This window comes from Delphinapterus leucas, chromosome 2 (genome assembly GCF_059928025.1).
Source record: "Delphinapterus leucas isolate spDelLeu-1000000601 "Yukka" chromosome 2, BTC_Dleu_Yukka2, whole genome shotgun sequence".
Taxonomy (NCBI): domain Eukaryota; kingdom Metazoa; phylum Chordata; class Mammalia; order Artiodactyla; family Monodontidae; genus Delphinapterus; species Delphinapterus leucas.
In genome coordinates this window covers 176,710,580-176,722,913 of record NC_143130.1, presented here as the reverse complement: position 1 = coordinate 176,722,913, position 12,334 = coordinate 176,710,580, and the positions used below count along the sequence as shown (strand labels likewise).

General features: G+C 53.3%; 2 protein-coding genes across 5 annotated transcripts in view; one reads left to right on the top strand and one right to left on the bottom strand.

The window, feature by feature from the left end:
- Positions 1–41: 41 nt before the first annotated feature.
- On the top strand, positions 42–7,319 carry LOC111176081 (uncharacterized). Of its 4 annotated transcripts, XM_089908203.1 has the most exons (5): positions 42–1,864; positions 2,421–2,439; positions 2,809–3,286; positions 3,906–5,792; positions 7,211–7,319. In XM_089908203.1, the coding sequence occupies exons 3-4, from the start codon at positions 2,939–2,941 to the stop codon at positions 4,578–4,580; spliced, it is 1,023 nt and encodes a 340-aa protein (XP_089764329.1). In that variant the 5' UTR covers positions 42–1,864; positions 2,421–2,439; positions 2,809–2,938; the 3' UTR covers positions 4,581–5,792; positions 7,211–7,319. The 4 variants fall into 4 exon arrangements, with proteins under 4 accessions (XP_089764329.1, XP_089764327.1, XP_089764328.1 ...); XM_089908201.1 differs by having other exon boundaries at positions 42–1,185; positions 1,738–3,286; XM_089908202.1 differs by having other exon boundaries at positions 42–2,518; positions 2,719–3,286.
- The window catches only part of YY1 (YY1 transcription factor), a 30,627-nt gene continuing 25,087 nt past the window's right edge, over positions 6,795–12,334 (bottom strand). The window contains exon 5 of the mRNA XM_022576092.3: positions 6,795–12,001. Coding sequence (XP_022431800.1) covers positions 11,819–12,001 — 183 coding nt within the window. The 3' untranslated portion in view covers positions 6,795–11,818. The remainder of the gene's footprint in view (positions 12,002–12,334) is intronic.

Genomic DNA, 12,334 nt, shown 5'->3' with positions numbered 1-12,334 from the left:
GTGGTCTGCCTGACCTGGGCCAGCTACGGGGTACCTCCAGACCCTCGGTTTCCTCATCTACAAGATGGGGCTAATGGAGGCGTGAGGATTAAGGGAGTACAGCTCACAAACATGCTGAGCACAGTCTCAGCCGGGCAGCAAGCGCTCCTCCGTGACTGTTGTGACCGGGTGATGGGAGGCCTGGTTCCCGCCCATCCTCCCGCTGGGCAGGGCAGGCGGCCTGTGCTAGGAGCTCTCTGCAAGTACTGAGGTGGGAGGGCTCAGGGGACACTAGCTGAGGCCAGACTCGGCCTCCCGGAGGAGGGGAGGTCTGAGTGGAGCTCTGAAGGGCGAATGGACCTGTCCCTCTGAGGTTAGACCTAGCCCAACCTAAGTGGTCCGAGAGGGCTTACTGGAGGAAGCCTCGCTTGCCAAAGGAGTGTCTTCATGTCTGCCCACCCCCACTTCTGCCCAGCCTCCTGCAGTCAATCCTGGACACGCTGAGTCTCCACAGCTACCAGCCTGGACTCTCCTTCCAACTGCTGAGCCAGAAGCCCCCGCCCGCCTGCAGAGGAGGGCAGGAGAGAGGGCCCAGCTTCCGCTCCAGGAGGGGGCCAGCTCTCCTGTGCCTTCACACCCCGTTGAATCCCCAGCATCAGCCTGTGACGTCAGGCTTGTCTGCAGCTTCCGGGGACAGGAGGGTGGGAAGGGGCTGGCTGGTGACCCCGGGCAGGGTGTCCTCAGACACGTCACAGGCTCTGTTAACCCAGCGGTGTTCCCCCTGACCCCCGGGTCCCAGGCAGCAGCTCCTTCCCCCGTGAGGTTCCTCTGGCCTCTCTCTCACTTCTCTTCCCTCTGAAAGAAACCAGGCAATTGCTAAAGCCCAGGGTCCCCCACTCCCATCCATGCTGCGATGGTTAACCGTTACCAAAAACTCAGGCGGGAGGAGGGGTTGGGAGAGGTGTAGGGTTTGTGTGGATTTTTTTTGACATTTTATTTTCTCCCTGATTTGAATTTTTACTTGTTTTATTTGCAATGAATACTATATTAACATGGTACAAAGTAAAAAATGCAAACGGAACCCAGGCTATGCTGCGAAGAGAAAAACCGGGTCCCCGCCTCCTCCCAGCCGTGCACCCCTCCCGGCACATCCCAGGCGAGTCCCAGCACGTGGGAACATCCACGCTCCCGCAAAGCACGGCCCAGGTACTGACCGTTCTGTTCTTTGCTTTTTTCAGTTGACAATTATCTTGGAGATTGTAGCAGTTTCCCAGGGCTGCCATAACAACGGCCCACAGATTGTGTGGCTAAAACAACAGACATTTATCCTCTTAAGTTCTGGAGGCCAGAAGTGTGAAATTCAGGTGTCAGCAGTGTTGGTTCCTTCTGGAGGTTCTGAGGGAGAATCTTTCCTGGCCTCTTCCAGCACCTGGTGGCCAGCAATCCTTGGCTTGTAAGCACATTGCTCCTCCAGTGTCTGCCTCTGTCTTCATGTGCCCTTTTCCCCTGTGGGTCTCCGTCTTCTCTCCCCAGCCCCACCCCGGAACTGCACGGCTTGCAGGATCTTAGTTCCCCAACCAGGGATTGAACCTGGGCCCCCAGCAGTGAAAGCGGGCATCCTAACCACTGGACGGCCAGGGAATTCCGTCTTCTCTTTTTATAAGGACACCAGGCGTTGGCTTAAGGGCCCACCTACTCCTGGATGACCTAACTAATAACACCTGCAAAGACCGTTTACAAATAAGGTCACATTCACAGGCACCTGGGTTAAGAACCTCAACACATCTGTTCAGGGGACTCAATTCAACCCACAGCAGACACCTTTCCTTATCAGTGTGTTCCAGTTGGCCATGTTTTTGTGAACAGTTGCATGGCCTTTCATCGGGTGAGCATTCCTTACTTTATTCTTTCAGCTACGCTTGGGACAGTAAATAGATGGGGACAGCTGAACAGTCTTGGAGGAAGGACAACAGCTGACCAGGCCACAGAGGGACAGTGAGGCTGGAGCTGAGGGGGCAGATTTAGCCAAGGCCTGGGAGGGAGGACGGGAAGGAAGGGTGGCGTGGCAGACGCTCCCAGGTACCTAGAATCCCAGTTTGTTCTGTGCTTCAGTGTGTCCAGAAAAACAAACAAACAAACAAACAAAAAAAACACCATTCCAGACTCCCTTGCAGCTAGAGGTGGCCATGGGTCCCAGATCCTGCCAGTGAGATGAAAGCTGTGGCTGGGGCTTCTGAGAAAGCTTTGTGAAAGGGACACACGCAGCTGTGACACATCCCTTGCCCTCTGACCCTGCCCCCTTTTACTGATGAAATGGGGACAGGATGCCTGCAGGTGCAGTGGGGATAGAGCTGGCCCCGTGGCCTTGGTGGGCCACTGAACCAGCTTGGCCTGGGGAAGGCCAGTCACACACTCTTCCTTGGTTTCTCTGTCATTTGTAGCCAAATGCATCACGACCCGGTAAGGAGCTGGCAGGATTTGCCCGGGGTGGGGGGTGATCTGGGTCATGCCTTAAAGACCCCCCCCAGGAGGCTGTGAGGTGAGTGGGCTATACTGGGCAAGAGGAGGCAAGCCTGGGTGGGGGCATCTGAGCCAAAGGGCAGTTCCAGGCTGGGAAGGGAGGGTGCCAGTGGCAGGTGGGCAGGGCCACTGGGGAATGAAGGGAGACAGGTGAAGCCCCCATGCAGTTTGAGGGAAACCCCGAGTCAACCCACCAACCGTTTTCCCCGATTTCTGCAGCACGGGAGGCCGGCCGTGGGGAAGTGTGTCCTCTTCCCCGTGCCCCTTCACGCCTCTCTCCTTTTCCTTTTTTATCCCTTTGGGCCCCAGGCACAGGGAGTGAACAAAGCATGCCCCTCCTCCTGACACCGTCCTCACTGGCCCGACCTGGCCCGCCTTCACTGACGTAATCAATTCTCCTGGTCAAAAGCCCCTCGCCCCACACAGAGCTGGGGCCTTCATGGCTCCCCCATGGGGGGCGGGCTCCTGTGACTGCAGGAACGACGGATCAGCCCTTTGCACACACACACCCTTTAATACTCCCAAGAGCCCAACAGAGGACACCGGTGGGGGGCGGGGGGCCCTGTCCAGGGTCACAAGGCCAGAGCCCCAGGCCCTGTGGGCCCACAGCCCTCACGGCGACCGGCCGTCCTCCACCCACCGGCGGGAGCTTCACAAGAACCAGGATCAGCCCGGGCTCCCACCCTACCCGCCCCACCGACTCCTGGCGGCCGACTCGTCAAGTTCTGCGGTTGGAGTGGCAGTTCGAGTAGCAGAGGAGCCTGGGACAGGCCAGCACCCACTCTGTGTGAGCCTTGGTCTCAACTCCCTTGCTGCGTTGGTACCCAGACCCTGACCTCATGGCACCCACCCGGGCTCCGTGGGGGAGGCAGTGTCCACCGTGACCAGGGCACACTAGCTAAGGCTGCTGGGAGCTGAGCCTATGCAGAGGGAGGGAAGGCAAGGATGCAGGAGAGTGAAGCCGGGACATGGGGCTGAGTGGCCGAATGGCGACGGGTGATCTGCTGGCAGCCTGCAGGCTGAGGCAGGAGTGGCAATCAGAGAGCAGGACGCCCAGGGACAGACTGGAGGGGGCGGGTGTCAGTGAAGACAAGGCAATTTGGGGGCAGCCATGGCAGTGGCATTCAGGGCTGGGGTCATCAGGAGGAAGAAGCCAAGGAACAGACAGGCCAGACGGGGGTGGGCCATCCTAGGACAAATGCTGAGGTCACCAGGGGTGGTGGGGAGCCCGTGGCCTGGCACTAGAAGGGGGTGACTGCAGCAGAGCGGGGCTGGGGGGCAGGGAAGATGAGCAGCCCAGCCCCTGGCCCACGGAAGGAGGGTGACGGAGACAAAGCAGCGCTGGCCTGGGGGGCTCCCACGCCCCCCTCACTGAAGCCTCAGCGTCTCCCACCCTCCCGATACAGGTCCTGACTTCAGCCGAGGTGGCCAGGCCTCCTGGGGCCGCTGCTCCCCCTGCCCCACCCTCCACGGGGAGGCACCGCCCTCTCCCTGGTCTGGGCGTGTGCCACGAGCCCTCCCAGCCCCAGGCCCGCTCAGATGACCCCCCGACGCCCCCCCGACCGCCCTCCCGGCCTCTCCTGGGGGCCAGCCGAGCGCCCACTCCCCTCCTGCCTTTGGTCCCTGGAGGGCGGGTGCCTCCTCCTCCTGGACTCCGAGGCTGGCCCCTGGTCCCCCTGCCGGCCCCTCACGGTGGAGCAGGCCTCCCATCTTCCATCCAGGAAGACGAAGCTCCTGAGGCCCAAGGTCAACAGGCCCAAGGTCATGTGCCCTTCGTGTTGGTCGAATGCCAAGGCCTTTCCAACCACCGTGTCCCCTCCCCCTGGCCCGCGGCGGGCATGGGGGCCATGGGGTGCCGAGGCGGAGGGCCCCTAAGCTTCCCACGGCACTCGGGCTCCCGAAACGGCCAGGCGTCTCCAGGGGAGCTGGCTTCCGGGGTCCTGGCACCTCAACGCCGCGCACGCGCGCACCTGTCCCCACCAGCCCGGACGCGACCCCCGCCCCACCCGCGGCCCCCCCACGGCCGAGCTGCTCCAAAGCCGGAGGTGCGAGCCAGCGTGGGACCTGGGACCAGAGCCTGAACTCGCCATGGCAGAGCCTGGGGTGCGGGGGAGTGGTGGGCAGAGCTGGAGGGGGTCTCTGGCCACCAGCTCCGGGGACACTCGGGGGATCCAGTACATAAGCAACACGTTGCAGAAGGCGACGGAAAAGAGGCAGCTTGCAGGTCGCTTCCAGCCAGGCAAGCACGCCCTTCCTTGGGGCCTCCTGCCCTGAGGCTGCCCTCCCTCCCCAGCCCCTTCCTCTCTTTTCTTTCACAGCACCCCCCCATACTTATCTTTTATCATCTCTTGCCATCTCCTCTACTAGATGTAATCCTAGTACCCTTAGTTAGTGCGGTTCCATCAGCACCTGAAACAGGGCGTGACACATCATTGGTGCTCAGCGGAATGAATAAACCTGGCAATTCAAGGACAGGGAAGCTTTGGAAATGAAAACCTCCAAGAGGGAGGCAAGAGGCTGGGAAAGTAGGTCGGGGCTGGGGCTTCGGGTTTTACCGGGTACAAGCAGGGAGTCACTGGAGGTTCCGGTGCGGTGACAGCTCCCACGCTGGAGCCTGGCAGGGCAGTGACGGCAGGCCGCAGGGGCCAGATCTAGGAGCTGAAACACTGCTGGCAGTGGGAGTCCTGGAGAGCCAGATCCAGGACCAGGAGATGCTCTCTTCTAAGAGCCAGAGAGGCTGCCTAGCTGGGAGCCCAGAGGCCATGGCGTCCACCACAGACAGGGACCAGGGCTTCTTTGAAAGGGGGTTGGAGATGAACTCAGGCTGAGGGTTCTGGGGCAAACAGAGTGCCGCTGGGAGCCAGGTAGCCTGGGTTTTGACTTGCGGCTGCCCTAACCTTCACCAGTGCCCCTCATCCATGGCACGGGGTGATCTGTGGAATTCCTCCAAGAGCAGTTTGGAGGAATGACTGAAAGGGTGTTCACAATGCCGGGCACGGTCCTGGGCACAGCTCTCAACAAATGGTATTTTCGCCAGGTGGAGGTACAGGCACGTGCAAAGGAGGGACACTGGTCTCGCTGTTATCTGGGGGTGCCCACAGGAAGCAACGCCAAAGCCCTCAACGATCCGAGGTCCTTCCCATCTCACACCTGAAGATGCGCACAGTTTTTCACCATGGCTGCTCCTCGGCTCAGCTCGACCTTGGCCCTTCACTCAGCAGTCTGGGCCTCACGTGGACATGCCCCCTCAGCCACGTTCTGTCAGCAGCCCCTCCATCATTAGCAAAGAGGAGGTAAAGTCACATGAATTAAGGGGTAACAATAAGCCTTGATCTGCAGTACATCAGCCACAGGAGCCTAGCTGGGTGAGGGTGGGGGAGTATTTCGTTCCCCAGTCCCTAAATCCTATCTAGTTCTCAGTATATTTACCAAGTGTTAAAGAGTCTATCTCAGTTTTAGTAAGCTTTTCTTTTTGGCACAGAAGCTTCCAGAACTAACACTGAGTGAGGGTCATGGACCCAAGTGCATGAGAATTTCATTTGGCTGTGCCCTCTAAAAAGTAGGTGAGGGCTTCCCTGGTGGCGCAGTGCTTGAGAGTCCGCCTGCCGATGCAGGGGACACGGGTTCGTGCCCCGGTCCGGGAAGATCCCACATGCCGCGGAGCGGCTGGGCCCGTGAGCCATGGCCGCTGAGCCTGCGCGTCCGGAGCCTGTGCTCCGCAACAGAAGAGGCCACGACAGTGAGAGGCCCGCGTACAGCAAAAAAAAAAAAAAAATTAGGTGAAGGGACTTCCCTGGCGGTCCAGTGGTTAAGACTCCACGCTTCCACTGCACGGGGCACAGGTTCGACCCCTGGTCTGGGAACTAGGATCCCACATGCCACATGGCCAAGAAAAAACCCAAAAAAGAAAAACGACAAGTTATAATAATGTTGCTGTTTACTACGGCCTGAAACCATGCTCTGGGTCTTAAAGGTTCTGAATTCTTAAAAAAAAAAAAAAAAAAAAAGAAAAGAAAAGAAAAGAAAAGCGGGTGAGGTTCTCATTTTAAACTCCTTCTGGCCCATTAGTCCATCTTGGAGTTGAGGTTATGTTATGAAAGCATTTCTTAACACGAGAAAGATTGAATCCTAGGGGTTCCCATTCCTGTGCCAGAGGGAAACCCACAAGGATCTGCCCCGGGCAGCTGAGGCAGCCGCAGACCAAGCGGGAGCTTACGGCCAGTTGCACTGTGTAATGAAACTCAGGAAAGAGGTGGCTTAGAGGTTGAGGAACAAACAAGAAGCACAGGCGTTAAAAAGCTTAACAATATTATGCGTTTATTATAGTTTATAGAGCCATGTTACACATGCTTGGTGCTTCAAACTGAGTTATTGTTAAATGTTTTTCTGGATGCAAAGCCATTTGATGCGGATGCCTTAAATACTATAATATTTCTGCATCTATGACCTATGAGCTAAGGAAAAACCAAGGACAATTCCAGAAATGGCAAAGAACATTTAAGAAAAAGATGTACATGAGACGCAATGCTAAGTCCTTGAACCAGGGCCTACAGAAGTTACCAGAAAGTGAATAAAAACAGAATTGTTCTATGAAAATAGTTTAACCAATCACCATCTGTAGATAACAGAGCCTCATACCAGTTTTGGATGTTGTAGAAATAAAGGTTATTGTTTGGTACTGATGCCCTTTCCCCCTCCATACTGTATGCAGACATCGTGCAGCCCCCAGATAGAGCAGCAAACAGAATACAGCACAGCGACTGGCCCCCTCCCTATGACATCCCAAGGCTGTTTCTTACGGCGTCTGAGTGCCTTGAACGAAAAGCAGTCAATTTGATCAAACCTGCCACTTTGTGGAAAACCAATCATCGCGCTTTAGATGAATGTGATGTCACCACACCCACCTTCCTCTGCGGACTCCCCGAATGCTGGCTGAAGACCTGGGGGCCCGGGTGACCAACCTGTGGGAATTTTGATTTGCCTGCTGACCTAACGCCAACGTTCTATCACTTCCGGGTTTCCCAATGGGAGCGCATGAAGTGTGCCAACCGCACGCCCCCCCCCCTCCCATCAGGTCTCCATCCAGCCCCAGCTCCAGCAAACATCCTCTCCGGCCCTCCGGAGACCACTCGGGCATGAGCACAGACACCGGAAGCCTTTGGCAGGACACGCCCACTCGTGGAGGGCCCGCCCCTCCTGCCTGCTGCCGTGGCTCTGAAGGGCCCGTACTTACAGGCCTTCAGGCAACCAGGGAACCCGAGCACAGTCCGCACCACAGTCCGCACAGTCCGGGCAGTGACAGTCAAGGCCCATAAAGGTCAGGAAGCTGCGGTGCAGGAGACCTAGCCAGCCACGCAGTCAAGTGCTTCTGCGCAGGCGCGAGGGACCCCGAGGCCACCCTCTGTTAAGTGGAGGAGCAGACTGTGGAGCGCGCGACCTCGGCTGCGAGGAAGCACAGCTTGGGGGGTCGCGCCTCCTCCTCAACCTCTTGGGGTCAAAGTTAGGGTGGAACACACCTGCCTGGACCTGCCGGGTCTGAGCTCTGACGATGTGCTGCACTTGCACCGCTGCCAACGGGAGCCAGGGCAAGGGGCTCTGCAGTCAGGTGCCCGGGAGGCCAGGGTCAAGGCCATCCAGTGGCAGGCACGGGGCGGGCGGGAGGGGGGGGGCAGGGAGAGGGAGCCTCGCGGTGCGGCCCCGGCGTCCAGCGGACGCCCACGAACCGCTTCAGCTCTCGCCACTGCTCCGCCCTCTGGGGTCCTGGCTTTTGCTGGTGGTCAGATGTCAAGAATATAGAAGGAACTGAGGATTAGCAACGTGGCCTTACTAAGCATGCCGATCCCAAACCAGAAGAACCAGACACAAGAAGGGATCCGTGTTCTCTGCCTGTAGCTGTTGTGCGGGTGGATTATCAGGGTTCCAACTCAAAAACGTAGAGAGACCAGGGCTCCCTGCGCCACAGAAACCGATCCTGAGGTTAAGGTACAGTAGGTAAGCCTGGCTAAGCAGCGCCGGCAGCAGTAAACCTCCTGAAGGAGCTTCAACAGCTGCTCAGACAGAGCCGCGGTCTCTACAGGCGCCCTGCTGAATGAAGGGTCTCACAGATCATGAAGAAACAAACCAGAACTCAGCAACACCATCAGGCGTCCAGGGTACTATCCAACGGGTCTCGCTTTACTCAAATTTAGCAAAATAATCGACATTTAAAAGAATGTACGTGAAAACCAAATAAAAAAAAAAAACACAAGAACAACTTTGATTTTCCTCAAATCCGCAGGCCTTGAACCTAGGCGCACAGCACACAAACACCATATGAAACCAACAGAGAGCTCAATGTCACCTTGGAAAATAAATGTCACGCTGGGGTGACAGTTCTTTATACAAATATTATGCTTCCCCCTAAACCCCTACCACCAAAAAAAGGGGAAAATAATAAATCCAAAAATAGAAAACAACATCTTGTTAAATGTAAACTTATCCTCTGGAGTTTTTATATATGCTAGAAACATGCATTTATTTCAGCTCAGATGTAAGAAAATATGTCTATCAGTATTACTTATAAATCAGATTAATCCTCAAGACAATTGACTCACTGTGAGAACATGATTTTAAATTTTAGTAAATTACATCTTTACCAAAATTATAAATTCTAACCACGAGCAAAATGGGTATGTTATACCCAAGGAGAACTACCCCTACTCTGTAAGCTGCTGCTCATTTATGAGTTTCCTACACTACTGGTGTTGAGAGTGCTATGTCAATGAGGAGCTTGGGCATTAAATTTTCCTCAAATGCCCAATGAAATGCCTTTCACAAATTAACTGCAGATTGAGAGCAAACACGTGAACAGAGAAAAGAGTCAAGGGGAGCGATGGCTATTCCACTCAGAGACAGAAAGGGACAGAAGAGATGACCAAAGGTATCCCCCAAGGGGTCAAGGCACAGAGGAAGAGGGACCTCCCTCCAACTCAGGAGCCTGGCTTCTGTAGGTCATGACATGGCTCTCGGGGCTGCCGGGGAGACTTCCCCACAGCCCAAGTCTGTCTTGCCGTGGGCCCTTGGGCAGGAGTCCTGAGGACGGTGCCAGGACCAGGCTCCAGTGTGGCACAATGCTGGGTGAGGGTGATGCAGCTCCAGATGCCTAACGCAGCCACCGGGGGACTGCTCACCCGATGGTGGGGTGGGGAGGGAAGCACGGGCACTGACACCACAGGCGGTGGTGGAGGCCTCTGCCCCAGGTCTAGTCAAAGAACCACAGGTTCGCACTGGGACGCTCAGCTTTGAAGGGGACCTCTGCCATGGGCTTACCTCTCTCCTGACTGCCAGATACAGCAAAGCCTGGCTTACCCAGAGAACAGCTGGGGTCTTCTGATTAACTCAGTTCCATCAAACTACTCAATGGATAACAGATTCTGAACAAATAGAAAAAAGTGTCTCAAGTTAAATTTTTCATCTATGATTCAGAAGGCACTTCAAAATTCCGGAGGGCCACAGGGTCACTGTCATTAGGTCACCAATCCTCCTGTATAGGACCAATGGAGAAGCTGTAAGAGACAGGGCTCTGTTTTTGACCTGATGATGTCCTGGACGTCTTGTACCTGAATCTCTGGTATTAGCTAGTCCGTCAATTACTTTGCAGAGTCAAGCATACAGCACAAAGACACACAGTATGTTTGCATTTTGAATAAATGGGATTTTGCTGTATCATGGCAGTTTATAAAATAGTCTCATGAGTTTGATATTTGACTCGAAGTAAAATCCAAAAATTATAATCGTACATTTAAGAGGTCACAATGTGAGAGGTAAAGTACTCATTGAGTACAGTTTTCTTAATAACCGAATCACCTTGCCAATCTGCACTCAGTATCCATTTATTTAGAAGCACAAAAGTAAGCTACTGGCGCTCAACTGCTACAATGTGCTAGCGTTGAAAGATTCCACTAGATGGAGGAACCAAGGCTCTCAAACCAAATAGCCAATAACCATAAGCGTTTCCTGTTAGACAAGCCAGGACCTGCGGGAGTTGCCCTGAAGGCGGCCTGAGCAATGGAAATGCCTGGTCTCCCCTCTGCTCGCGTCCCCTGCCAGGTAACACCTTACCTTGAGAACACACACAGGCCAGGGTAGCACAAACTGCTTCGGTCACACGTTTGCTGGGGGAGCTAAAATCAAAATCCTATTACCAACGGGCCTGGTGTGGGGTACTCTGAGGTAGTTCCTTAACTCGGGATGCCTGTTACCTACTCTCTCAGAATTCAGTACACATGGGAAGTATTAAAATATCCATGCATCGCTTTAATCACAAGTCACTATAATTGAGTGCAAAATAAAGGAAACTTGAGTTGCTTTATTTAACTTCCAATTTCTGGGAGGCTCAAGAATTATAATTATTCTGGACAACGAAAGGAAATAAGACTGTGCTTACAGATCTTTTTCTGCCATATTCTTTCTGTAGGATTGCTATTTTATTGTTGCCCTTTCTGTTACACGGGATGTACACATCAGGTGTTAAAAGGTACAATACATTCTACGACTGAGCACCACTTTCTGTAACTGAACAGGCAAAGAAATTACACTGAACATCAGCATCTGGCAGTATTTTTCGGAAAAAAAAAAGTGACTAAAATGGGTTTAAATTGATTAACACTATTAAATCACATCTAATATTTTGATACTACATGATTCAATACAGCTATACGATACAATTATACAAAATGTGTTAACATCAAAGAATACAACCAAAATTAAGATAGCAAACAAAACCTATATAACTTTTTTTTTTTTACAGGAAAATACTTTTGAAGTATGCATGTAACTGCCCATTCTTTTAAAGAAAATCTACTGCAAGCAAAGTTATCAACCTCCAGAAAAATCACACATAGCATTACTAAGCATATCCCCAAAAAGTGTACAATATGCACACTTGGAAAATACAAAATTAAAAAATTGTAAGCAACAGGTGAGCTTCATATTTATAAGAGTGTGAAAAGAAGTCCCATTTTTAGCACTGTTGTATAAAGAATTGTCTTTTGATGCGAAGTTCATGAATTGTCCTCCTGTTGGGACCACACTTTACAAAAACACCGTGTTTTTGAAACGAGATTACAGAGCAAGATAGAGCATCTTAGCAATGTCATCTTATTAAAGTTTTTTTTTTTTTAATTTTTACTACTTTATCAAAACATGTCCCTTGGGTATGTAGGATTCATTTTTAAAATTCTTTTCTAGAAACAATATACAAAGGAGAGGCATATTTATTCCCAATCACACTCCTGGAAGATGCTTCCCGAGGCTGAGAAGGGTCTTCTCTCTCTTCTTCTCACTGGTTGTTTTTGGCCTTAGCATGTGTTAAGATGTGAGATTTCAGGTTAGTCGACTGAGCAAACTTCTTATTACAACCGTCGAAGGGGCACACATAGGGCCTGTCTCCGGTATGGATTCGCACATGTGTGCGCAAATTGAAGTCCAGTGAAAAGCGTTTCCCGCAGCCTTCGAACGTGCACTGTCGAGGAGAGACCAGAGACAACCCGCTCAGACTCCGACTAGGCCCGGGAGGGGGCAGCTCACTGCTGGGGGGAGAGCAGCCTACCTCTTCTACCTCACTCGCTCCTCCCTGCCCCTCCTTGCCCTGCCCTGCCCTGGGGGGAAGCTTTTGAGATACAGTCTAAATTAGGGGGCAGGGAGCTGTAACTCTGCCCAGACAACTCCTAGGACCCATGCATAGCCCTCATGAATTGTTTAACTACAACATAAGAGAAACATTCAGCAAAACAGCAAGAATCTTCCTAAATCTTATGTTAGGGTCCTAACATTTGTATAAATATTTCAAATAATA

Excerpts from the sequence above, each read along its gene's own strand:
- LOC111176081 (XM_089908201.1), top strand. The coding sequence starts at position 2,939 with ATGGCTCCCCCATGGGGGGCGGGCTCCTGTGACTGCAGGAACGACGGA. Across the intron at positions 3,287-3,905 it reads CAGGCCAGCACCCACTCTGT|GTCCTGACTTCAGCCGAGGT; the intron begins GTGAGCCTTGGT and ends CTCCCGATACAG.